The 25,254-nt window shown below is 45.1% G+C and overlaps 1 protein-coding gene across 1 annotated transcript in view; it reads right to left on the minus strand.

Moving 5' to 3' along the window:
* Nucleotides 1–14,522: 14,522 nt before the first annotated feature.
* The window catches only part of DOCK5 (dedicator of cytokinesis 5), a 581,227-nt gene continuing 570,495 nt past the window's right edge, over nucleotides 14,523–25,254 (minus strand). Inside the window, exon 46 of the mRNA XM_086942489.1 lies at nucleotides 14,523–22,476. Within this exon, the coding sequence (XP_086798615.1) occupies nucleotides 22,390–22,476 (87 nt within the window). The 3' untranslated portion in view covers nucleotides 14,523–22,389. The remainder of the gene's footprint in view (nucleotides 22,477–25,254) is intronic.

Here is a 25,254-nt window from a genome sequence, read left to right on the forward strand (position 1 = left end):
TCCTGTTATCAGTGGCTTATAAATGCTTCTGCCGCTGCCTATATGTCACTAAAGATCTAGTTCCTTACGCGCCTGCCATACCCCTAGTGGGCTCCCCCAGCGGGCCTGAGGTGCTTACAACCTTGGAGCTTCTAGAGTGGCATGAGGCCGATATACAGAACTTGGGAGATCTGTATTGAGATGGCACGCTTCTGTCATTTGAATCCCTAACTGAAGAGCTAGGGCTCCCGCAGGGACACTTTTTAACACACTGCTCTTTGATCACTACAATGACCTCTAGATAGGGGGACATGAAGGATGAGAATAGTCAACATCTTACCATACAGTATCTCCATGTAATGGGTAGGAGTTGGCACTTAGTCCGGTGGTTTGTGGCATCCCTCCCCAAGCATGCAGCCATAAAACTAAACTCACTTTGGCTTGGGTGGGAAGGAGACTTGGGGAGGCAGTTGGAGGATAGGGAGTGGGAAAAGATATTGAAGAGTACTAACGAATTCCTAGAAATATGGGGTTCTGCCAAATTCAATTATTCATAGTTCATAGGGCACACCTCACTTCTGAAAAGATCAACCAGTACTTTTATTGTGTTGATGCAGCCTGTCCCGGTTGTGCAGAGGTGGGGGCTGGCCTAGTGCACATGTTGTGGGGCTGTCGCACACTGCACACCTACTGGCGGGCTATTAATGAAGCGTTGTGCGCGTGCACAAGCATCAACATACCCTTTGAGTGGCCCACCTATTTATTACACCAATTTAGTAGGACCCCAGCCACTAAGCGCTTCCTTGACCTGGGGCTAGTTGTTGCTAAGCGCCTCTTAACAAAGAGATGGAAGGCGCAATCTCTACCGCAAGTGAGAGCATGGAGGTATTCCCTCATAGCATGGGTTAAAGCAGAAGGCATTGCCATAGTGCGAGAGGAAACGCTGGGTCTACGTAAGACGCCGATAGCAATGCAATGGGAGGGCCTGCTTCAGGGCCTTATGCGCATGGAAGGGGGCAACCTTGAACAACGGATGTTGAGAGAGATAATCCTATAACCTGAGAAGGGCGACATGTCAGGTGCACCCTCATCCCATCACGCAGGCACATTTCTACTGCCCTTCGATTAAAAGGAGATGCAATTATGTGTGATGGTTGGTGTAACTGTTTTGTAGAGAATAGTGGGAGGGGGAGAGAGGGAGTGGGAGACAGACGTAGGTACAATGGGGGAGGGTGTGGGGGACTAAGTGAAAACTGGTTAATCAGAAGTCAGACTCAGCTTCTGTGGTTAAGTTTCCTTTTTCTCAGTTACTGTTGGTTTCCTTTATAACATCTGTGCGTTTACATGAGATGTGATTTGTAACACTTCGTAACATGCCTTCAAAATCACATTATGACTGCACTATGGACTTTATATCTGTTGACGTGACACATATTTTGTAGTCCCATTTGGCTCTGGGGCTATAGGGTCACCAAGATGCACGGTGGGCATCCCAGGCTCATCTGTGTGTGCTGAACGTCACTACCAGAAGACTCTAACTGTGGTTGTATTGAAATGCTGGATATTGTTCTACATACAAATGTACAATTCAGATAAAAAAGATTTAAACAAAAAATGAACGGCACGGGAGGAAACGTGTGCGTAATGCCTTTCAGGAAATCGTTAACAACCGGGGATTTTTAAAAGAGAAGGCTGATCTGGAAGCTGTAGAAAGGGGAGATGGCCGAAAGATAACCTTTGATAGTGCTCAGAGCAGAGCCCTGCTGGGCCAAAGAAAGGAGAAACAGAAGGACCTCGGAAAGAAGAGCAGAAAGGAGATCCACGGCTTTAGCTGTGCACCATGCCACAAACTTGTTCCACTTGCAGGCGTATACCGTTTTAGTGGAGGGACGCCTGGCTGCCAGAATGACATCACAGACTTTGGGAGGAAGATCGAAAGCTGTCAACTGTCGCCGCACAATCTCCACGCATGGAGGTGGAGGCTGGACAGGTTCGGGTGGAGGACCGTCCCCTGCTGCTGCGACAGAAGATCCTGCCGAAGAGGCAGGCGGATTGGGGGATCGATCGCCATGTTGAGTAGCTCGGGTTACCAGTATCATCGTGCCCAATCCAGAGCCACAAGGATGACTTGGGCCCGGTCGCGCCGAATCTTCTTCAGCACTCTGGGCAGAAGTGGTATAGGCGGAAAAGCGTACAACAGACCGCAACTCCACTCACGACGAAAAGTGTCGCTGAGCGAGTGCCGCCTTGGAAATTCCAACTTGCAGAATTTATGACATTGTGCGTTCTCTTCGGTGGCGAATAGATCTAACCAATGCTCTCCCCACTGCAGAAAGAGACCTTGCGTCACGTCCGAGTTCAGACGCCATTCAGATCCATCAAGCACCAGCAGCCGAGTTCGTCCGCCCTGGCGTTAAGAGAACCTGCCAGGTGTTGAACCACCAAGGTATAGCCTTGATGTTCCAGCCATGTCCTGAGGCACAGAGCCTCCTGACATAGGGTCCACGACCCCCCCCCCCCTTCCTGTTTGTTGCAATCCCACATGGCTGTGGTGTTGTCCATGAACACATGCACTACACTTCCTCAGACAGAGGGAAGGAATGCCTTCAGTGGATCGCCAGAAGCTCCAAAAAATTGATATGGAGCTGGGGCTCCGCTGGAGACCAGATGCCTCTGATCTCCGCCTCTTCCAAGTGGCCCCCCCATCCCAGGAGGGACGCATCTGTCACCACTGTGTGCTCCAGTTGGGGAAGGGAGAGGGATCTGCCATTGATCCAATCGCGATTCGTGAGCCACCACTGCAATTGACGTGCAGTGCCCTCTGAGATCTGGACGTGATCGGACCGGTCGCCCTGATGCTGTGCCCACTGAAACTTCAGGTCCCACTGCAGAGCTTGCATATGCCATCTGGCATGTTGCACTAGCGGGATGCAGGAGGCCATCAGGTCCAGGAGCCGGAGGGTCATCCTGACTGAAACCCAGGATAGAGGCTGAAAGATCGGAATCATAGCCTGAATATCGAAGACTCGCTGCTCGAGAGGATAAACCCGAAACCGCGTTGAATCCAGAACCGCTCGGATGAAGGGGAGCTTCTGAGAGGGACTCAGGTGCAACTTTGGCATGTTGATGGAGAACCCCAGCAAATGCAGGAGATAGGCCGTAGTCTGAAGGTGGGTGACGACTGTCTGGTGCGAGCCTGCCTTCAACTGCCAGTCGTCGAGGTAGGGGAAGACCGACACCCCTGACCTGCGCAGATGAGCTGCGACAAAGGCCATCACTTTTGTGAACACCTGAGGGGTGTTGGTAAGGCCGAAGGGGAGCACGGTAAACTGAAAATACTCCTGGCCTACTGTGAATCGCAGGTAACGCCGATGGGCCGGTAGGACGGGGATGTGAAAATATGCGTCCTGCAAGTCCAACGCTACCATCCAGTCTCCAGGGTCGAGGGCAGCCAAGACCTGAGCCAGAGTCAACATCTTGCACTTCTCCTTCCGGAGGAAGCAATTGACGTTCCTGAGGTCCAAGATGGGGTGCAGGCCCCCTTTCTCCTTCTTTGGGACCAGAAAATAGTGGGAAAACAACAACACCCTACTTCTGGCCCAGGAACGCACTCAATGGCCCCCTTGGCCAGGAGGGCCGTAACTTCCTGTTGGAGAAATGCAAAGTGATCCCCCAACATGCAGTGGAACTGAGGTGGGATGGCTGGTGGGGCAGACTCAAAGGGGAGGGAGTAATCCCATCGCACAATTTGCAGCACCCACCTGTCCGAGGTGACAGAGTGCCAGTGGTGAAGGTGATTTTGAATCCTGTCACCCACTGGCGTGGGGTGCACCCCAAAGCTCGGACTAGGAAGGCTTTGAGGCGGATGCTGCGGGAGCAGATGTGGACTGACCCGCCTGTTGGTGGCCTGTGCCGCCACGGCGGCCTCCACGCCCGCGGCTGCACTGATTTTGGTTCTGCGCAGGCTTCTGGCTGAAGTAACGTGCAGGGGCACCCCTTCCGTGACCACGAAAGGAACAAAAGGTAGACGTGACTGGGCGTGTGGTGGAGAGACCCAAGGACTTGGCCATTGCCCGAGAGTCCTTAAAATGCTCCAGCACACTGTCTGCCTTATCGCCAAACAGGCGAGTACCATCAAACAGCATGTCCATGAGGGAACTCTGGACATCTCCTGAAAATCAAGTGGACTGCAGCCAGGCATGGCGACGCAGAGCCACTGTTGTGGACTTCGCTCTCCCTAAAGAGTCCGCGATGTCCAGCCACCATCTTAGCGGCATCTATTCCATCGGCAACAGCTTGGGAAAGAACAGCCCGAACCTCTTCGGGGCACTGGGGCAGGGTCTGCGCCACCGTGTCCCACACCAAGTGTGAGTAGCGGCCCAAATGGCATGCAGTGTTGACTGACCGCAGCCCCAGACTGGCAGAGGAAAATAACCTTTTTCCAAATTGCTCCATCTTTTTCGATTCCTTATCTGGCGGGGTGGTAGAGAACGCTCTTTGTTAAGTGGAAGCCTGAATGACCAGGCTCTCCGGAGTCGAATATTTAGTTAAAAAGGCAAAGTCACCCGGAGCCGGGCGATGACGCCGGGTCACGTTTTGGTCCAGGGGAACCCCAGTGGCTGGTCTGGACCAGGTGCCCGGCGAAACATCCGCCAAGGCCTCATTAAATGGAAGCAGAGGTTCCGTAGAACTTGCCTCCGGCTGAAGCACTTCAGTAAAGAGGGTGGTCTTATGAGAGACAGTAGGCAGATCGAGGTAAAGGACCTCAGCTGCTCTACGGAGCACCACAGAATAAATGGCGCCTTCCTCCATGACAGCGGGAGGAGACATAAAACTCGCTCAGAGGAGAGGTCAAGGCCCCCTTCATCCTCCGATTCCTCTGCCCACTCATGTTCGGACTTGCATTGCTGTGCAAGAGGGTCCTCCGACCCCTCCCAGTCATCCTCCTCCACCACGGCCCGAGGAACAGGTGGCAGTGGCAGGGGAGGCACATGGGTAAACAAATGCTCCAACGGCGCCGGGAACGGCGCCGATCCAGCTCCATGTCCCAATTTGGGTCCCAAGCCGGGGCACAATTACCCAGAAATGCAGGCAAGGGCGAAGGCGGAACAAATGGAGTCCATACCGGCGCTGGGAACGGAGCAGCAGGGGGCGCCGGGCCGGAGCCACCGACAGAGGGCCTGGGGCGTCGGGGCTGGAGCCACCGGCTGAGGACCTTGCGGGGCCAGAGCCGACGGTGGAGGCGAAGGTGAGCAAGGGCCCTCCATAGGGACCGCGGGGCCTGAAGGTGCACCGGCGGGAGCCCTAGGCCTGAAAAGGTGGTCCACGGCGGCAAGAAACTCTTACACCTGGGCCGGAGTCGCCGACGGACCCGGATAAGGTGGGTAGGCCGTGGACTTCTAGGCTCCAGCGGAGCCACAGGGGAAGAACCCCTTGCCCCTCGTCTGCATCCGAAGATCGACGGGGGGGACGTCAGAGAGCGAACACGCTTCTTCGACTTCATTTTATGACGTCTCTTACCCGATTCCGAGGGCGAAGACTTTGACCCTGAGGAGCGATGGCTCCGCGGACGGTCCCTTGAGCAACCCCTGGACCTCGAACGGCATAGAGACGACTACCGGGCCTCCAGAAGCTTTCAGGACTGCTCCCGCAAAGCCTTCGGAGCCATGGCCAGACAGTCGGAACATGACCGAGAGTCATGGTCGCGCTCCAGACAGTAGAGACAAATTTCATGGGGGTCCACCACCGACATCGTACGGTGACAAGACCCACAGGATTTAAATCCAGGCATCCCTACTTGGCACCAAGAGTCGAAGACTCGAAAAGAGGAGAGACAAAAAGTCTCAAAAAGTTAGTCAAACAGTGACTAGGGTACGTGCTCTAACTGGACCTGCGCTTGCTGGCGCCAAAAAAGAAAGAACTGACGTCAGCGCACATGGGTGGCGCCTAAATAGTCTCTGTGACATCATCTCGACACTTACGATGCCAGCGACTGACGCAGAGCTGCACAACGCCACCTACCGACGCGCAGGGGTAATGCTGACGAAAAACTTTCCGAATCCAGTCTGACACCTGGGGATATTCTAAGGTAAGGAATCTATCACTAACGTGTCTCTTTCAGATAGATGTTGCCCATCGAAAGGCATGTCTACAAAGGCTGACTGAGCAGCCTCAGAAAAGCCAGAGGTACATAGCCTGGCACACCGGCGAAGATCAACCAAAAGGACAATGGCCTGTCCCACAGAATCTGTGGTATCCATGCCACAACCAATCAGTAATGCAGCCGCCTTATGGCCATCCTGGATCAGCTGAGAAAGAGTGTCCCAGGAATTATCAGGGATAGCGGTTATAAGGGGTGAGACAATCGGTCCAATAAACACAAGCCATATTAAGGGACCATAAGGACAATAAGATATATCGACCAAAATCAAGACATTTACACTCTCTGGCTGGAGGGGCGTCAGGCACGGCACTCATTTTGGGGAGGCTGTAGCAGCCTGAACCAGAAAGTTGTGCAGAGTTGGTAGATGGGAAAGGCAGAGCCGGTTTCCAGGGGCAGGATGGTGCCTACAACCTCCACACTGCTCCAACCGCCACGCTGATATCATTGGTGGTATCCAGACTGGCTCGGATAACATACTTGGTCACATCTTGCTCATTGTGTATCCTCTGGGTTAGAGAGGCCCTAAAATCTTCAAAGACTGTTAGCATGATTTCAGTGGCCATGCCCCAAAGGGAAACATGTGCCCAACAGACAAGATTACATTTACTGACTGCAGCACCAATCAGAAAACATATCTTTGCCAAAGGCATCAACCTATTTTAATTCTCAGTCTGGAAAACCGGTTGAAAATTAGTTAGGGTTCACCTTACTGATTGAGGTATGTACAATAAGTCTCTCTAGAGTGGGGTGCTTAGTGAGAAAATCTGGGTACCCAGGTTCTGGTCTATGACGCCTGGCCACCTGCCTGTGAACAGAGTATCCTTGAGGGCACCATTAAATGGGAGCAAGGGTTCAGACATTGCTTGGTCTGCAGTGCTTAATTTGACTGCCTCAGTCTCTATCTTCTAACCTTGATCTGTTGTCTGTCCCCTAAGTCTTTGCTCTAAGAGTCTATCCTCTCACCTCTCTAATTGTTTTCTATCATCTTTGTCACACCTGGTGGGTTACCTTATTCCCTGCATTTCTGATTTGCCCTCTATTCATTCTACCCATGGCCTTTTTCCTCTTCACTTTTATAAATGCTCTGCTCTCTCTCCGTTCGATCTTGGCTCGTTACTATCACTCTTCTAGCAGTGATTAGCTGTGTCTCCGTTTTATCATTTGTCTGCTTTTTTTTCCTCTGTCCCGTCCTCTACATCCTTCCATTCTATCTTCTCTCTTCTTAATGCTCTCTTCTTCACATCATGGCTGCTTTCTCTTTGTATCTGATTTGCTCTCCTTTTCTTCTACTTAGCTCCGTCTTATCTCTCCTCTCCTGTTCTTTCTTTCTCCTCTTTACTCCTGCTCTCTCCCTCTCATCTATAACACTGCTGCTGCCGCCTGTGACCCCTGTCATCAGCCTGTACGTGTCCCTGCTATTTTGAACTCTGTCTTTTCCTGTTGTCTTTCCTAAAGAAGAGGAAGATGACATGTTTTACTTTCTTACCTACACCGAGTGCAAAAACAAAATGTACACCAAATAAAAATGCTTTGTTTGCATATATTAATCAGTGCAGTATAACTGGGTTATTTGTAGGGGTGGGCGGCCAGCTACGCTCCGTGCACGGAGTGTGCGTAGTGCCGCCTACTCCGCATTTTGCGGAGCGGGCGTAGCCAGGCGGCACTACGCACGCTCCGCAGACGGAGCGTAGCTGGCCGCCACCCGCCTCCCTTCCGCCCTCCCTAAATACTTTCAATTAAAGGAGTAAAATAATTAAAACGCACTTACCTTGCCCGCCGCGTCCCCGGGGCTCGCTATCTTCCGTCTTCCGTCTTGTTTACTAATGCGCATGCGCGGGCGGCCGCGCATGCGCATTTTCTCTTGAGAAATGCGCATGCGCGGCCGCCCGCGCATGCGCATTAGTAAACAAGACGGAAGACGGAAGATAGCGAGCCCCGGGGACGCGGCGGGCAGCGGCGGGCAAGGTAAGTGCGTTTTAATTATTTTACTCCTTTAATTGAAAGTATTTAGGGAGGGCGGGAGGGTGGCGGGGCTGGCGGCCAGTGGTGTTTGCGTAGTGGGGCTACGCGGAGTGCGGAGGTGGGCGTAGTTTCTCGCCCACTTCGCGTAGCTCCGCGAATCCCCACTACACACACTACGCCCAGGGCTAGTTATTTGGAGAACAGGTAGCAGCTCGAGTACAGCAGGTGATGCCACTACAAGTCCTGCTGTAATTAGTAGGTTCAGGGATGGCGACGGCATCAGCATCCACTGCTCAGCTTGCTGTGACCCTGCCTGCTACAGCACAGGCATCGTCCCCAGCTGTAATGCTGTCAATGCAGGTAAGTATGGCTGTGGGGCCTACTGGACTCACGCACACAGCAATCACCATGCTGGGGTGCAGTGTACAGATTCTACAGGTGACGCCATGGCGCAAAAACGTTGTGTTGGGCCACAGCCGCATTGAGCACGTTGAGGATAGCAGCAATGCAGGGCTGCAGGATATGCTACTCTTACTACACAGCAAGTTTAAAGTCTACACTTACTTTCGTTTATTCTTCCTCAAGAGCCCTCACGCCCAAGTTCCAAATGCGCTCTCGCAGCTTCCTTGCCTCAAACCTGTCATGAGCCATCTACGATTATCCAATGGGAGGCTTAGGCTCAGGCAGTGGCAGGGTGCAGCAGACTCAGGGAATAGAATGCGAGGCATAGTTTGTCGATGACTTTTTGAATTTGTGATCGGCGTGATGACATCATCACTAACGTGGTGAAACACAATCATGACTGTCTGGACAGGCGTATGCTGGCCTGTCTTTGAACATTTACCTGCCAGTCACCATGCAAAGTATGTTCTTCTTTTTATTTTGAATTTGAACAATTAATTTTGAGACCACCACCTGCAGGGTCAGAAATTGTAGCCCTGTCCCTGTGAAAGAAGTGACGGTGCTGAGCACCTGCTCAAATTAAGCACTGCTGGCTCAGGCTGTAACACTTTGTCATACTCTCAATGGACGGCAGCTGTAACTATAGTACTTATTCTGCCCTCATAACCACCCCTGCACACAAGGCACCTTCTTACCAAGGTGGCCCCTGTGACAAGTCAATATCTATCTTGGGGGCAGTATCCAGCCCACTAGTGTTTTGTAAATCAAGGTATTGGGCATCATCAGTGTGACAAGGCACATTATCAGAGTCAAAAAGAGAATGAATCCTCTGCGGTTAGCTGTAATGAGGTAGAGGAACATGGTCAGAGTTAGGGAGTATGACAAGTTGTGGTTTTGTAGCATCATAGTGTGACATTGGTGAATCTTGAACCAACATCTGTTAAGGATCTGACATGGGCACTGGATCATCCACTGGCATTGGAAACCAGCATGGGTCTCTGGGCTGGGGTGAAAGTCTGGATCAAAGTCAGTACAGGGGCAGTAGTGGATCTAGAGGGGACAGACGGCACCAGGGAAGTACCCCGACTAGAGACCCTGTGATTCCATTAAGACTGAAAGCGATGTGCCAGAAGTGCAGTAAACATTTGCAACATGGCCTCTTTGAAGGCCTTGATTTGCAGCTGGGTCATGTGGACAGTCGAGGAACCTCAGAGTGTTGGGATAGATTGAGGGATTGGCTCCATAGCTGGTGATTGCGATTGAGCGCAACTGACATCTTGATGCTCTTGCCCCTTATCTTTCAATCAATCAGGACCTGTAAAATATGGCAAATCATCTGTGGGGGTCTCAAGGTGCTGACATTTCTAGCTGCTTCATGGTGCTCTGTTCAGCCAAATAGCCAGGTCTGAATTCCTAAAGTGATGAGGTGGTCCTTGGTGGACTTTGGAATCAGATTGGCAAATGGAGTCATCATGCTTCAAATACTTATGCTTGCATTTGGATTTAGACTTTAACTTACTGTAGAACTTTGAGTGGGAAGTGGATTGGTTTTGGGAACGGCCCGTGACTAAGACTGGACCCGCGACATGGAGCAGGGATCTATATGAAGGCCATGAGTACTTCTTGTGTTTCGCAACACACAACTTTGTCTCCTGGTCTCAAATAGCTTTTAGGTGCACAAGGGGGCACTTATCACAGCACATAAAATTGTGTCCTGAGGCAAGGCGTCAAAGGCACACTGCTCATGCAGTCATAGTACAGCTCTAATCCTGTTGGTTTCAGTGAGGATATTGCTAGTTAGCATACTGTTGGAAACGTTTAGGATCAATGGGGTACACTATGTTCTCTTTATGGATCAATATGCTGTGACCCGGAAATGTTAGAAGCCTTAGATTCTAACTTCGCCATGTGGCCCACCCCTATGATTATTTGTGGGGATTTCAACATTAATGGTTTGGGGGTGCGGTGGGGCATGCCAGGAAGCAAGTATTCCGGGAAGAAAAGAAGGGTTGGTGTTGCTTTAACAAATTTAGTTAGCAATAATGGCCTGACAGATGTATGGGCATATCTGAAATCCACAGATTTAGGTAGTACTTTTTTTTATGCACTGAACAAGGTTATCTCCCAATTGGACTATATCTTTGTTTCACATCAGTTTATTTCTAACACTCATATTGAGAGGCACCCTCAGATAATGTCGGACCACAACCTGTTAGTTCTTACAGTTAACCTCTCGGGGGGGATAAGCAAATTCGGAGATGGACCTTGAACGGAGGTTGTTATATGATCCTGACTATGTTATATATTTGAAGGGCTGGATTAAGGAATTTTGGGATTTCAATCGAGGAAGCACTAATGCGGGAATAGACTGAAACGCTTTTAAATCGGGGTTTGAGGCAAAACTACTAGTTATAGTCTACGTCGCCAGACGAAGGAGCTACAGTGGAAGACGGATATTAGAGAAAAATGAAAAACTGGAAGAGGCTTTAGCCACTGCTATTAGTACGGGAGGGCACTTCAGTTGGCTAGAAACAAGGCTGAGGCTGGTGATCAATTTGCTGCGAAAGCGGCAGAAATTGATTTAGCAAAAAAAGAGCATTGTCGTGAATTTATCGAGTGAGTGGGGCATACTCTGGCTGTAAGAGCAAGGCAAAAAACAGCAGCCGGGGAGATTTCCGAAATTTATGATGCTGATGGGAAGGTTATAACAGACTCACTAGGGATTCGAGAGACCTTTAGGCTTTCCTATCAGCACCTTTATAGCAGAGAATTACTAGTGGCGCCGATGGACATACGAACTTTCTTAGATAAGGTATATTTGTACGCAAGGTAGACTCAGTGGAAAGGGAGGAACTCGAGAGGGTGTTCTCTCACGAAGAAATAATCGGGGCTCTGCAAGATTTGCCATCCGGAAAGGTAGCTGGTCCTGATCAGATTCCGCTAGAGTTCTATAAAATATTTAAAGATACCATCAGACCAGACCTGATTGAGGTTATGCTGCTGGCTCAAAGGTGGGGGCCGCACCTGAGTCTTGGGCTGGAGCAGATGTTATAGTTTTCTTAAAAAAAGATAAGCCACCTAGGGAGCCAGGCTCATATCGCCCCATAACATTACTGAACAGCGATGTTAAAATCTTTTCGAAAGCTATGGCCAGGAGGCTAAATATATTAAAGAAAACTACCCACCCTGTCAACATGGGTTTATAATGGGCCGTGGGACCACACAGCATTGTCGGCGGGTGATAACACTCTTTGATGCAACAGAGATCTCAGGGGACCCTATGGCCGCTTTGTTATTAGATGCTGAAAAAGGGTCTCCTTGGATTTTCTGTGGGAATCAATGAGATGGTTTGGGTTGGGGGAGGGTTTTATTAAAGCTATTCAGGTACTTTACTTGGCACCCACAGCTCGCATAAGGCTTAACGGCAGCCACACTCTGCCTTTTAATATCCAGCGGGGGACACAGCAGGGGTGTCCATCCTTGCACGTGCTATTTGCTATATATATGGACCCTTTAATACGGCTATTCGAGGCCAACAATGGAATCTGCCCAATTGTATTTCAGGGTGTTGAATCTAAAGTTCTAGCCTATGCTGACGATGTGGCCATTATCACTGCTGATCCACTTTCGGTGTTGACGGTGGTGGAGTCAATAGACCAAAGTCATAAAAGAAACCCCTTTGGATTGATATTTACTCGTCACTCCATTCATACACTACTCACTCAAAAACAGTTAGTGAAGTCAATAGCACAAGAGTTCGGCACATATTCAGGGTATGCACTAAACAGAACTAAAACTCAAGTTATAAAGAACCAGCTGTTAATATCGCAGATCAGCAGCATACCTGGGTATTAGGATTACGTCTCATTTAGAGAATCTGGTAGCCAAGAACATCGAGCCAGTAATCAGGAAAGCGAGAGTGGACTTTGATAGATTAAATAATCTTCATTTATCTCTTGTTGGATGTTGTAACGTCATGAAAATGATGTTTTTACCAAAAATTCTATATTTGTTTAGGGCAATCCCGTTGGAGTTTCAAAAATCTTGGTTTATTATTTTGGAAGGTATTGTTAACCAATTAATTTGGGCACACAGGAAAACTAGGAGGGCTCTTCGGTTTATGTCTTTGCCACGGGAGAAAGGGGGGTTTTCAGTTCCTGATTCTCAAAGCTACTACTGGGCTGCCGCTCTCCAATACATGGGCTTACTGGTTGTTTCATGCTCCAGGGATATGGATGGGGAAACAGAGCTCCCAGATGTTTACAAGCTGCTACTGGGGGAGCATGCTGAGAATTGTTTTTGGAAATTTACAGAGCCCAGCTATTATAAGAAGACAAAATTCAAGTCTCTTCTGCCTGCCTTCAAGATCTGGGGGGCTCTAAAAAAGAAGATTGGTTTGGGGAGACTTAATCATTATACTTTTCTTTATAAAAACCCCACGTTTCCCAGAAATCTTCTCAGATGAGGTCATGGCAGAATGGGCAATAAAGGGAGTTCGGATGGCTGGGGACCTAATATTCAATGAAGGGTTTCGCCAATTTAGCGATATTCGCTTGAGTTCGGGTTGGAAAGGGGTAATTTTTTAAATAGCTGCTGTTGTGTAGTTTTTTGGGTAAAAAGATTGGGGGTTTAGTGGGTTTAACAGTAATAACATTATAGACATCATGCGAGGTAGTACTAAGGGTACTATTAGGCTATTGTATGCAGAATGGATAGGCCTCAAACAAGACGATTTAGTTACTCACGAGAATAAATGGGTGGAACGTGTGGGGGCCTCACCAGAGGCAATTGCAAAATCTTTAGAGCTAGACTGGACGGTTTTGTGCTCTGCAGGGCTCCAGGGGCAACACTTTAAAACTGTCTTTGCTTTATATTATACTCCGGCGTGACTAGCGCAGTGGGGTGAGCTATCGGGGATCACTTGTCCTCAGCATGGGGCGATAGCAACAGTTCTCGTTCATATGTTTGTATCCTGCCCACATCTGTAGGGCTTACTTGAATCTATTATAGAATTTTTACATCGGTCACTTGGGCTAAAAATTACACTAACTTCAGATCTAGTTTTGTTGGGAGTAAGTAGGACAGAACAAAATGAGATGGCTTGTCAATTTCTTCTTGTGGCTATGGCTGTACTATGGATGAATATCGCTTCTGCCTGGCTAGAACCCTCGCCCCCTACCTTTCACCAATGGCTTGAATGGTTACTTTCTATATATACATTGGAAAGAGCGATTTATGAAAGGAGGTGGTAGAAATCGAAGCTGCTAGGACGGAGTATCTGGGCTCCCCTAGTAAGATGGAAGGTTTCATAGTAATTGCTAGAAATCAGACGAATAAGCGAAGTATGAGGGTGGAGTTAACTGTACTGGCTCAGCTCAAGTGTGTTTTTCTTTAACCCAGATTATTGATTTGTGTTACAAATTGGCTTCAGTTTGCGCAAAATGTGTTTTCCTTATTTTTTTATGTTCTGTAATAGGTTTATGTAATACTTTGTTTGCTTTCTCCTAAAACCTTGTATTTCTGTATTTTGTATCTGGTCGCGTTTATCGTGCTGATATCTGGGGAAAAATGTCAAAATTGAATAAAGAGATTTAAAAAAAAAATGGAAACGTTTAGGAGTCGTTGGAAGACCAACAAAGTCTGAAATGGAGTTCTGGATCCGCTTCAGAAAGGGAGGGGAAAACAGGAACGGATTTCAGTGTGCAGGGGTGGGGCTAAGCAGCTCAACTTTTAGGGCATTGTGTAATCAGCACAGAGCCACAATACGCCACCTAGTTGCACACAGGAGCACAGCTGCAAAACATCTCCAGATCCAACCTGGGAGATAATTGATGATGCGGAATGTACAGTACAAGGATTTTTTAAGAGTGATTTCACGGTATGACACCTTTGTTAAAGAGACAAAATCCACAATAATACCTAGGTCATGGAAGCATCTGGGTGTGGCGTGGACATTTCATTGTGCGAATGACAAGTTACAAGGGGTAAACACAATAATATACAAAACAAAATCAAATTGGCTTTGTTCACTCAAAAACTAATTTATTTTAAAAAATATATTTACAATCTGTACAAATTATTAGACTTTGTAGCATATACAATTAGTTTGTACAAATGTCTTTACACTTTCATCAATAATATACTATATAATCTGAAAAATGCACAATCCCTTTACCACAGTGTTATTAAGACTTTTCATTTACAGTGAGAAAGAAATGTTAAGCGGAGGCAATTGTATAATAATCTTATGAACAAGTTTGTAAGTTTGGCTGAACACGAGCAAAAGTTTTTCGAACTGCGCAAATTTGAGGTTTGGTGCCAAATGTCTTCAGTCATCATCTTCACTCCTTGATAAAAGAGATATTAGCCTACAAATTCTATTAATTTGCCAGCCCTACGATAAGACGCTGGTTAGTTGTCAAGAGAGTGAAGCAAGTAAATCTAAGCAATGCTTGTACCTCTCTGGACCAATTTTGAGCTGGGAGATGCCAGCTTTAAAGAGATGATTATAACTATGCATCAGCACTAGGGTGGAAAGAAATGTTATATATAATTATGCTAATGTGAAGACTTTTCACACACTTCTCAGGGACTAAGTATCTGACTGTTTTGGCGAACAAGCAGAGTGCAACCAGAGCTTCATGAACGTGTGTTTCAACAAGTGAGAATGAAAATAAAATACCGTAACTTGTTATCATGCTTTTCTTGTAATAATTGGCAGGGCTAGTGCTATAAAGTAGGGTCCTGCATAGAAAATGCAGCAGAAACCCAAATGCCCAATAAGGATGCCAATTCTTAGTGCTTCTCTATTCCAGCAGGGACATTATTAGACAGATTTTTATTAGTTACAACACACCCCTAAATGTTACACATATTTCTCATGCCTATGGGCCTGAAGTACCTTCTTCTCATTCGCACAATCACTTCTTAGACAAGAGTGTTCCAATCAGCAGTCAACCTCAAATCACATCAATATTCACAACTGGCAGGAGTGAAGATGAGGAAATAACCATTTCAGAAAACTGTATTATAAATAATGTAAAAACCACACACGCAGACCTTTGACGTTAAATAGAATGGAGATACTACATATTTTTCTACCCATTTCAGCATATATTAAATGGTAACTTTTAACAGATGATTTGTGGGGCAAAAGTGGAAATCTACTGAGCTGATTTGTTCGAAGGAACATTTACCGGTTTTTGAAAGTGGAGACAATCTCCAATTGATTGTTAACAGGGAGAAATTCAGTTTCTTATGACCACACATCACAGATCTGCCAGTGCATGGTTATGTGCTTTCAGTGGTGGTTTTTACAGCAGTTTCCAGTGGGAATGTGGTAGCTCAACAGATTTGTCATGAGGTGACAGAAGATAACTATTTTAAGACCACCCCATGTCAATAGCTCATTGAAAGGCCATTACATATTCTACGATAAATTAATTTGGCAATCTGTACCAGTTTAAACAGCAGCAACCTAAAAACCCATCCTTAAAGTTCAATCTACCAACATATTCCTTGAATCTAAGTCTGTGAAAAGTGTTTTAAGGCAGGCATATTTAAACCCTAGGACTTGTAACAATATTTAATTATATTTAAGCAAAGGAGGATAAAATGCATTGAGTGAAGATACAAATTAATTTAATGAATTGTTTCACATGAGTCAATGTGCAATGAGAAAGGACTAAACCATTTCTATTAGAGATCACTGTTACTTTATACATTGTGTACATTAAGAAAGGAAGAACACAAGTCTTTTTTCAGTGCAGATTTCAAAGAGAATTTGAATGTGAAAGTAATAAATTGGAATGAAAATGTAACTGGAAAATAGAGTCAGTAGCCAAGTTGGACTTGGTACCACTGAGGAAAACTTTGCAAGTGGTATTAGTGGCAGAAGAATAAGATAAAAGCAAAGTATTGCAGACACTGGATGATGACGGTCTTTGGAGAACAGGACATGGTCAGGGAAATGTGCTACGTCTTCACTTTTGAAAGGAAAAACAATTCACATCAGCAACGATCAGGTCAAAATAGCACAGAGGCCCCTAATAATCTGATCTAATCTACACAGAGGGCACAGATTGCACATAACATTGTACTCAAAGCTGTCCAGACAAAATTCTGGCTACTTCACAAGGCCTTTTGGACCCCAGCACGTTTATTCTCACTAGGTCTCAGGGACAACGAGCTATGCTACAACTGTAGCAAGGGAAAAGGGGACCTAGCACACCTTATCTACCAATGCCCAACACTCAAAACCTACTGGGAGAAAATCTTTGGGTTTATAAACAGGGTACTGGGCTGTACACTAACAACTGAATTTTCCTCCCTCGCCACCGCATTTATGACCACAGAACTAAGATCAGAGCACGATAAGGACCTACTTGACCTGCTGCTGACCGCAGCGGTGAAAATGGTCCTAGCCAATTCGAAAGATACAAGTAAGACCTCATACAAAGGCTGGTTCAACTGGATTACGCACCTTAGAGGTGCTGACAATATTACACTACAAAACTCACCCTGGAAAACAGCAACCAGAGAGATGTGGAAGTCATTTGACACATACCTAGATTTCTACGAACCACCATGAAACCAATTTGTCCCGGCAACACCCGACCCCCCCCCCCCCGGCCCCTTTAGGTGCAGTAAAAAGAATGTAACTAAGCGCAATCACTATGGCCCTACGGTTCAGTCGGACTCACGTGTCTCCCTATCTTGCCATATGCAAGCCAGTGATGTGGCGGATCGCCACGAGTTTATAAGCCTCACAACAACAGAACCTTCCATGTGTCCTTCTTTCCCCCTTCTCTTGTGCTTTTTTTCTATCGCCTTTTTCTTATTCTCACTAAACCACGTCAGGTGGGGTTTAGCTAAGCATATGCTTCGAAGTGATGGTTAACAATGTTGTAAAAACTATGACTACGATTGGCTAACCTTGTAACAGAAATGTGAATGTCTTGACTATAAAATGTATAATAAAATACTTTGAAATAAAAAAAACTGTCTTAGGTCAGTGGTTTATGGAGATTACTAAATGATTGGAATAACATTTGACAAAGTAATGTCAAACGATAAAGATACACTAGTACGTTTATTTGGTAAAATCACAAGAATAATACATCTTATCAATGTATTTAAAAAGCAGGAGTGGGGATTAGCTCCTTTTTTTCTGGAGTTAAAGGGCTAATGTCCTAGCACCCTACATATAGCTGGCACATCATACTGCAGCACAAACAAAAAGATGAACAGTGGTGAGCATGGAACAGGAGTTACTTGATGAGGCCAGTTGAATTGCTTCAATTCTTTACTCTAGCTAAATGGGTATGTAGGTCAGAAAAGGCACAGAGGAAGAAACAGAAAAGTGAGCTGCACCTTAATGGACATAAACAACACCAAGAATAATTGGGCGGGGAGTAAGACAACAGTGATCCCCTCTTTGCTAAAAGCAACTGTTCCATTGTGTTTCATAACAATATGTGACACCTTTGCCAGATTGACCAAGACTATTTGTTGAGGAGGAGGAACAGGGAAGAGAACTGGTCTGAACCCTCGAAATGTGGGGGTCAGCCAGTTTATGGGAGTTTGAATTCAGAACTAAGCTTTTATTTCAGTCAAAAGAATTCGTACAGATTTTGCACATGCAGGGAAAAACTTCAAAGTCCATATCTGCTGTCAAATCATTAGATTCCACATTAGCCATACACATCCAAAGGAACTGCACTTGGACTACTGGTCTGTACAATATGATTTAAAGAACTAGAATTATTTCTAAATTATTTAGTTGCCTTCATTTCCCCCAATTAAATGGATTCCATTCATACTGCAACCTTAAAGAATATTCCCAATGGCATGTTCTGGTCTCAAGAATTCACAGCATATTATTAATAACGTTTCTATTTGATAAACCCACACTTGTTATAGAATAAAATAAACAGCCAGGTACAAAGAGAAAAAGTATAACTTCAAAACAATTCTAGCCACCTATACAGTTTCAATATCTCTTAATACTGCCCACAAAAGATACCAGAAATGTACAGAATGTTTTCAATGAGTGCTGTCAGTAAAAGATCTCAGACCTGTAACTCTCATACAGGAGCAGCGTTACTGTCAGAGAACATTTAGGGTTCTATGACAAACCTAGTGTTTCCCATGTTAGCACAACTCCAAGCATTAAAAACAGGAGTTCAGACTTTGTAAAATAACAGAAAATAAAAACACTATGTATAAAACTGTTTGGACCTGGTCATTTAAAACATACTTTCCTTACATGTACTCCTATGCTTCCATAACCTAGCTAGAGCCTAAGAGCTACAGGCTTGAAAATGAACTGTCACAGCCTGGAGGTCTAAGTAAAAAGGCAATAAATAAAAAACAATACACTGACACACAAGTTCCGCTACACTCTTGGTGTTTTTATAAATCTTTTCCGCATAAGGAGAGACGCAGAAAAATAGCCATCCACCACGCAAATGACTCACAGAAGAAAAAACCCTTTGGGCGTGTAGTGGATTACGTGGTTAGAAATAGACGGGAAGGGAATATGGAGATGGGAACTTTGGGATAACATTACAGAAACACTTCACATATGAGCCATTTACCTTTAAAGGTAGATGGCACTAACATGGCTTTTAAATTATAATTATTGTGTTCCTAAGGATGTACTAAACTGTTCCAGGTAATCACGATTGCAAAGAAAATATCTTCCCAATGCCTTGTTGTGTCATGCTTAAAGTATAAACACACAACAATCATTATTGAGAAATCCCCCACAAAATGCCGTCATTGCGTTTCCCCATCAACCATGTGCTACTCTGGAGAAGGGAAGTGTGGGAACACGAACACCTCCAGATTTGAAGGGTCCGTGGCAGACAGCATGGCTTAAGCCATCAGGATATAATTATCTCTTGGTCCTTATGTTCATGCAAATCACAACATTAAATAATTGAAGGAGCTCCTGTCATGTGGAAAGCACCCAGAACACATATCCACATTCTCTGTTGGGCGCCGGATTAGTGAAAAGTGAGCAGGTATGCGAAGCTAAGGTACCTTTCTCAGATTACAGAAGAGGGCTTTGAATCATAGTTTGGCAGATAAATCCATACAGACCAACCTGTTACCTCTTGAGCAAAGGAGGCATGATATTCCTTTTTTGTACTTCTCCCATCCATGTATTTATCTTAAAAACATACTGCAATTGGTCTGACACAGATACTATATATAAAATCCAATTTAACAACTTTTAAAAGTTAAATCGGCAGGAACTGCATTCAATCAAGCATTAGCATAGTCTGAAAACAATCAGCAGTTTAAGAATAATGACCTGCTTTTAAGACAACTTAAAAGAGTATTTGCTACTGCGGGCACAAGAACGTTTGGCAGAGGTTGTCCAGGGAGAATAGGAGCTGCTTAGGCCAATATAAGAAACAATTTTGTATGTCAGGGTTTTTGGGGTCACTTTACTAGAGCAGAAATAACCGGACTGCAGAAAACTGAAGCAAAACATCCTAGGTCTGCGCTAACTGCCTCTTCTTATTTTTCCTGTGCTAAAAAAAACTTCTAAATCAAGCTCTTAAAAAAACTATGAATTCTGTTAGAACAAACAGTGTCTTTGTTGTTGAGTAGCTGTATTTGCATACGATGTTAGCTGCACTGCAATGAAATCCGACATTCTTCGCTCACCTGAATCATACTGCATACCTATTAATGGAAGGCGATCACCGATAAACTCCAATGTGACTTAAAGTTACAGGACAGACGGCTGCGCCAATTCTTCTAGGTATACACTCCATTCTCCGCTTAACAGAAATTCGTTCTTTGAAAATATCGGATGACCTTAACTGATAACATTCCTAAAAGGCAGCATTCTACCCATACTTGCATTTCCCCAAATCACCTCCCTTGTATGGAAAGCACCCCTGGCCCTTTCCCTCATCCTTTGCTCTTCCACTCTGAATTCAAAGCTAATGTTTCATTCATACAAAGCAGCTGACAGCTTCTCCATCACCGCCGGGTCTACCACAATCCCTCATTCAGGCAGTCCGACTCCATTATGAATGCAAAGCTGCTGCAGCGATCAAACTAATTCACATCCGTCAGTCCGCACTGGTGTTACTATAGAGCTCAGCGATGAATTGAAAGTTGTTCAACCAGGCTGTTCATTCATCCAATGCAGCTAAAAGATGAACAAAGGGGAGCAAATCATCAGCTATTGTCTTTTCCTAATGCCTTTTCACACTGAAATGGAACAATTTATCAGCATGGCTGGGTGGCCGTAGATCACACAGTGCCCCATCTTAGAAGATAAAGCAATCCAACCTGACAAATTGCTTTCTTTCAGTGACGCACGCTTTTGTTTTCTAGTGGAATGTATAACTCCTTCATTTCACAAATATTCAATCCTATAGGAAAGTACTGAAACTACAACCTTGTAAGCAGAGCGCAGCTCTGCAAATCAAACTGTTTTTCTGCACCTGAGGAATGATTTAATAGGAAAGCAAATATTACACTGGCCACTCATGAGATGTGGACGGTGCAAAGGTAAGTGCCTGAACTTTCAGCACACACATGTCACAATTACTAAATCGAAGTTAAATGTCTCATTCTTCAGGAATTGTCCTTACTTCAGGTCACCATGATCTTCTGCAGACCGGTCCGCAACATAAAGAAGCAACATGGTACAAAAGTCATTTTTCGGCTGTACATAAATACTCTGAGCACCTGCATAGTATGCTCACCTCCCTACTCTACTCCCAGAAAGAATTCGATTATATCTCCAAAATCGACGTCACATTAAAACAACATATAATCTGAAATTGTTGAACAGTACTGTAACCCTGCAATAGCTACAGCTGGAATCCCAAAAGATCACAAATTGTGATGATTCGAGGTAAACAGGTATATTGAAATGATAGAGGCTGTAACAACCCAAACGTGGAGCTACACCAATGCAAACATGTCTGACTGATCACCCCACAAGTGTTCAGCTTAATATGCAGAAGAGGCAATAAAACCCCACAGCATCTTCAAAGCCAAGTAGCACACTAAACGATCTTCCTACTAAATGACATAATGATTGCAATACCCAGGGTAACAAGAAAAAGAGAACGAAAATAGGTGATACTGCTTTGCCATAAAGTACCTTTTTCACTAACTCACTCACATTTGTGGTTCAAATCTTGCACGACTTTGGTCTTCTACGGCACATTAAGTATCAAATTGTAGATTTGGTCTGATAGGCAGGGATTACTTTAGAAATGGCAGCCCCAAATGAAATTCACTTAGTGTTACAGCTTTTTCAGAGGCAATAATAGAAAATTAGTGCAGATAAGTAACATGACGAGGATGAAAGTGCATCATACCAAGATGAACAAAGCGGGAAAATTATTGTTCGGGTGGGCTTCAGGGAGCAATGAGCTGTACCATACAACAATCCAACATTGTTCTATAAATATATTCAGAGAGGGTAACTTTGGCAAATCGAGAACAGCTCTCATGCATCATGAAGGAGCTGTGTGAATGGTTAAGTGACTGTCTATATATTAGGTATAATCTGAAAGATCCGATTTGTCATCCTCTTCAGCTCGGGGTGAAATGGGCAATCCTCCTTTAGATTAAGCTGAGACTGGAGCCTGAGCAGCAAACCATGGTTCTGAGGCAACTACTGACCCCGCCAACCCATGGTCCTCTTAGACTTTCGCACAAATGGAACCTCGATGCTTGTTCAGAGATGCTCATTACTGACACGTTCTTGGTGAGCTCTCATGTATGACTTGCATTAACGCTCAAGCAATGGCCCATCTGTGGAGGATCCGCAACCTTTTCTTGAAGGTTTATGATTCCTCAAGGGTTCCAGAGATAGTTCTGGGGCATGCTGGGAATCTTTTTCACTCCACAGGCACAACACTGGCTTTTCTTTCTTTAGGTGGTGGTGGTGGAGGCTTCACTTCTCGTCTCGGTAGAGGTGGTGGGGTCTGAAAAACACAACATTTTAAGATCGATTAATTTCAGGGTGCTTCAAATTATCTTGTTAATGTGTGATGCTAAAACAGAAACTTAAAAATCATCAGGACTATTCATTCAGTCTGCCTATATTCCTTCATATTTTGGACTCACACACTTTAGGAAGCTGGCTCTGTATATACTATACCAAAAGGAGGTATAGTGTGCACAGAGTCCAGTGGAACCCCAAAGGGAGGCAGAGGTAAAAGTAGATATCATCTTACTCTCTATTTGTAGTAGCATGGGCGAGCAGTAAGGCTTTATTAGAGGGTAGTTTTAAGCATTTGTTGTACACACTCAGGTAAGAAATGATGTCACAAACTCAAAGACTGAACTCAGACCAATTTGTTTGTATAAAAATATTATTTTAGTTATATTTATTTACTGGAAACAAGCAAGCCTGGCACATCTAAGTGTAAATTATACTTTTCAAGGCAAGTTGAACAATACAAGCAAGCTGAATGAAAATTACTTTGTTACAGGTTTGTAAATACTTTGAATACAGTGGAAATTACTGTTGGATTACTTCGGATTACTTTTCAGATTACTTTTTGAGTTACTTTCTCTACTCAGTGTGATATGCCTAGATACCACACTGGGACATTTCCTAGAGAAAAGGTAAGTAAAGCAGTTTTTAGATATTTGCAGTTTTTCAAGTTCTCATACAAAACCAACTCCACACTTAAAAAGGAAAATGCTACTTACCAGTATGCATCTGTTCTTAACATGTAGAGCTGCAGATTCTTACACTGTGCATTAGATCGCCACCTGGTGTTGGGCTCGGATGATTGCATGTTGTTGTCGTCTTGGAAAAAGTCTTTGTAGTCACGAGATAGGTGACTCCTCCCTTGGACGATAGTGCGCATGGGCATTGGGTCCATCCTTGGATTGTTTTTCACCATGATGGGAAATGATGGAGTTTGTAGAAAGAAGAAGGATGTCCATGCGTGTATTTCTAATTAAGATAGAACTGGAACAGATACAGGCCCCGGGGAGGTGGGAGGTTATGTAAGAATCTGCAGCTCTACATGCCAAGAACAGATGCATACTGGTAAGTAGCATTTTCCGTTCGAGTCATATGAGCTGCAGATCTTACACTGTAAATAGATTGTACAGCAGTGTCTCCCCTTAGCGGTGGTCACCTGTATCTGTTGCAGTAGTTTGAAAGAGAGTTTTTAGAACAGCTTGGCCTACCGCAGCTTGCTGCTTGGCTTGCACATCAACACAATAGTGTTTAGTGAAGGTGTGTGTTGTAGACCATGTTGCTGCCTTGCAGATGTCTTCTAGGGGAATGTTCCCTAAGAAAGCCATGGAGGCTCCTAGTTTGCATGTGGAGTGCGCCCTAGGAGCAACTGTTAATGTACGTTTTGCTTTTTGGTACCATATTTGTCTACATTTTACAATCCACCTTGCAATTCCAGCTTTAGAGATGGGGTTGCCTTTATGTGGTGGAGAGAAAGCTACAAACAATTGCTATGTTTTGCGAAAAGGATTTGGTCCTATTTATATAATAGAGGAGAGCTCTTTTAACATCTAGTGTGTGTAGAGCTCTTTCTGCTACAGAGTCTTGGTTTTGGAAAAACACCGGTAACTCTACAGATTGGTTTAAATGAAAAGGAGTAATGACTTTTGGAAGGAATTTAGGATTTGTTCTGAGAACCACTTTATTACGGTGTAATTGTAAAAATGGTTCTTGTATAGTGAAAGCTTGAATCTCACTTACTCTCCTAAGAGAGGTAATAGCTACTTGAAAAGCATGGTTCTTGTATAGTGAAAGCTTGAATCTCACTTACTCTCCTAAGAGAGGTAATAGCTACTTGAAAAGCTGTTTTCCATGTGAGGAATTGCAGTTCACATTTGTGTAGAGGTTCAAAAGGTGGTCCCATGAGCCTTGTAAGAACAATATTTAGGTTCCACCCTGGAGAGGGTGGTAACCTGGGAGGAATGATTCTTTTTAATCCTTCCATAAATGCTTTAATAGCAGGCACTCTAAATAGAGACAGATGTTGTCTATTTTGTAAATATGCTGCAATTGCTGCGAGATGTAGGCGTATAGATGAATATGCCAAGTTACATCTTTGTAAATGTAGAAGGTAACAAATGATATTTTGGAAGGAAGCATCTAGGGGATCAATTTGATTATTGTTGCAGTAAACTGCAAATCTTTTCCATTTAGCAGCATAGCAACCTCTAGTAGTAGGTCTCCTGGCTTCTTTAATGATATTCATACAGTCTGGTGGTAGGTTAAGATAACCAAACTCCAAGACCTCAGAAGCCAGATCGCCAAATTCAGTTGACTTGGGTATGGATGTCTGATGTCTCCATGGTCTGCGTTAGCAGGGATGGTGTCAGACGTAGCTTTTGGTGTGAAACTAGGGATAGTTCTAGCAGAGTTGTATACCACGGTTGGCGTGCCCATGTGGGAGCTACTAAAATCAGTTTGAGATTCTGTTGTCGTAGCTTGCGCATTATTAGTGGTATTAGTGGTAGTGGCGGAACAGCGTACGCAAATCTGCCTGACCAGTTCATCCATATCGCACTGCCCTTGGACAGCGGGTGTGGAAACCTGGCGGCGAAGGTTGGGCATTTTGCGTTTTCATGTGTGGCGAACAGATCTATGTCTGGATGAACCCACTTGTGGAAGAATGGTTGAAGAAATTGCGGATGTAGTTCCCATTCGTGAATTTGTTGTGACTGTTGACTTAACAGATCTGCTATCTGATTGTGAACTCCTGGAAGGTGTTCTTCTA

The sequence above is a fragment of the Lissotriton vulgaris genome, chromosome 11 (assembly GCF_964263255.1).
Source record: "Lissotriton vulgaris chromosome 11, aLisVul1.2, whole genome shotgun sequence".
Lineage (NCBI taxonomy): Eukaryota > Metazoa > Chordata > Amphibia > Caudata > Salamandridae > Lissotriton > Lissotriton vulgaris.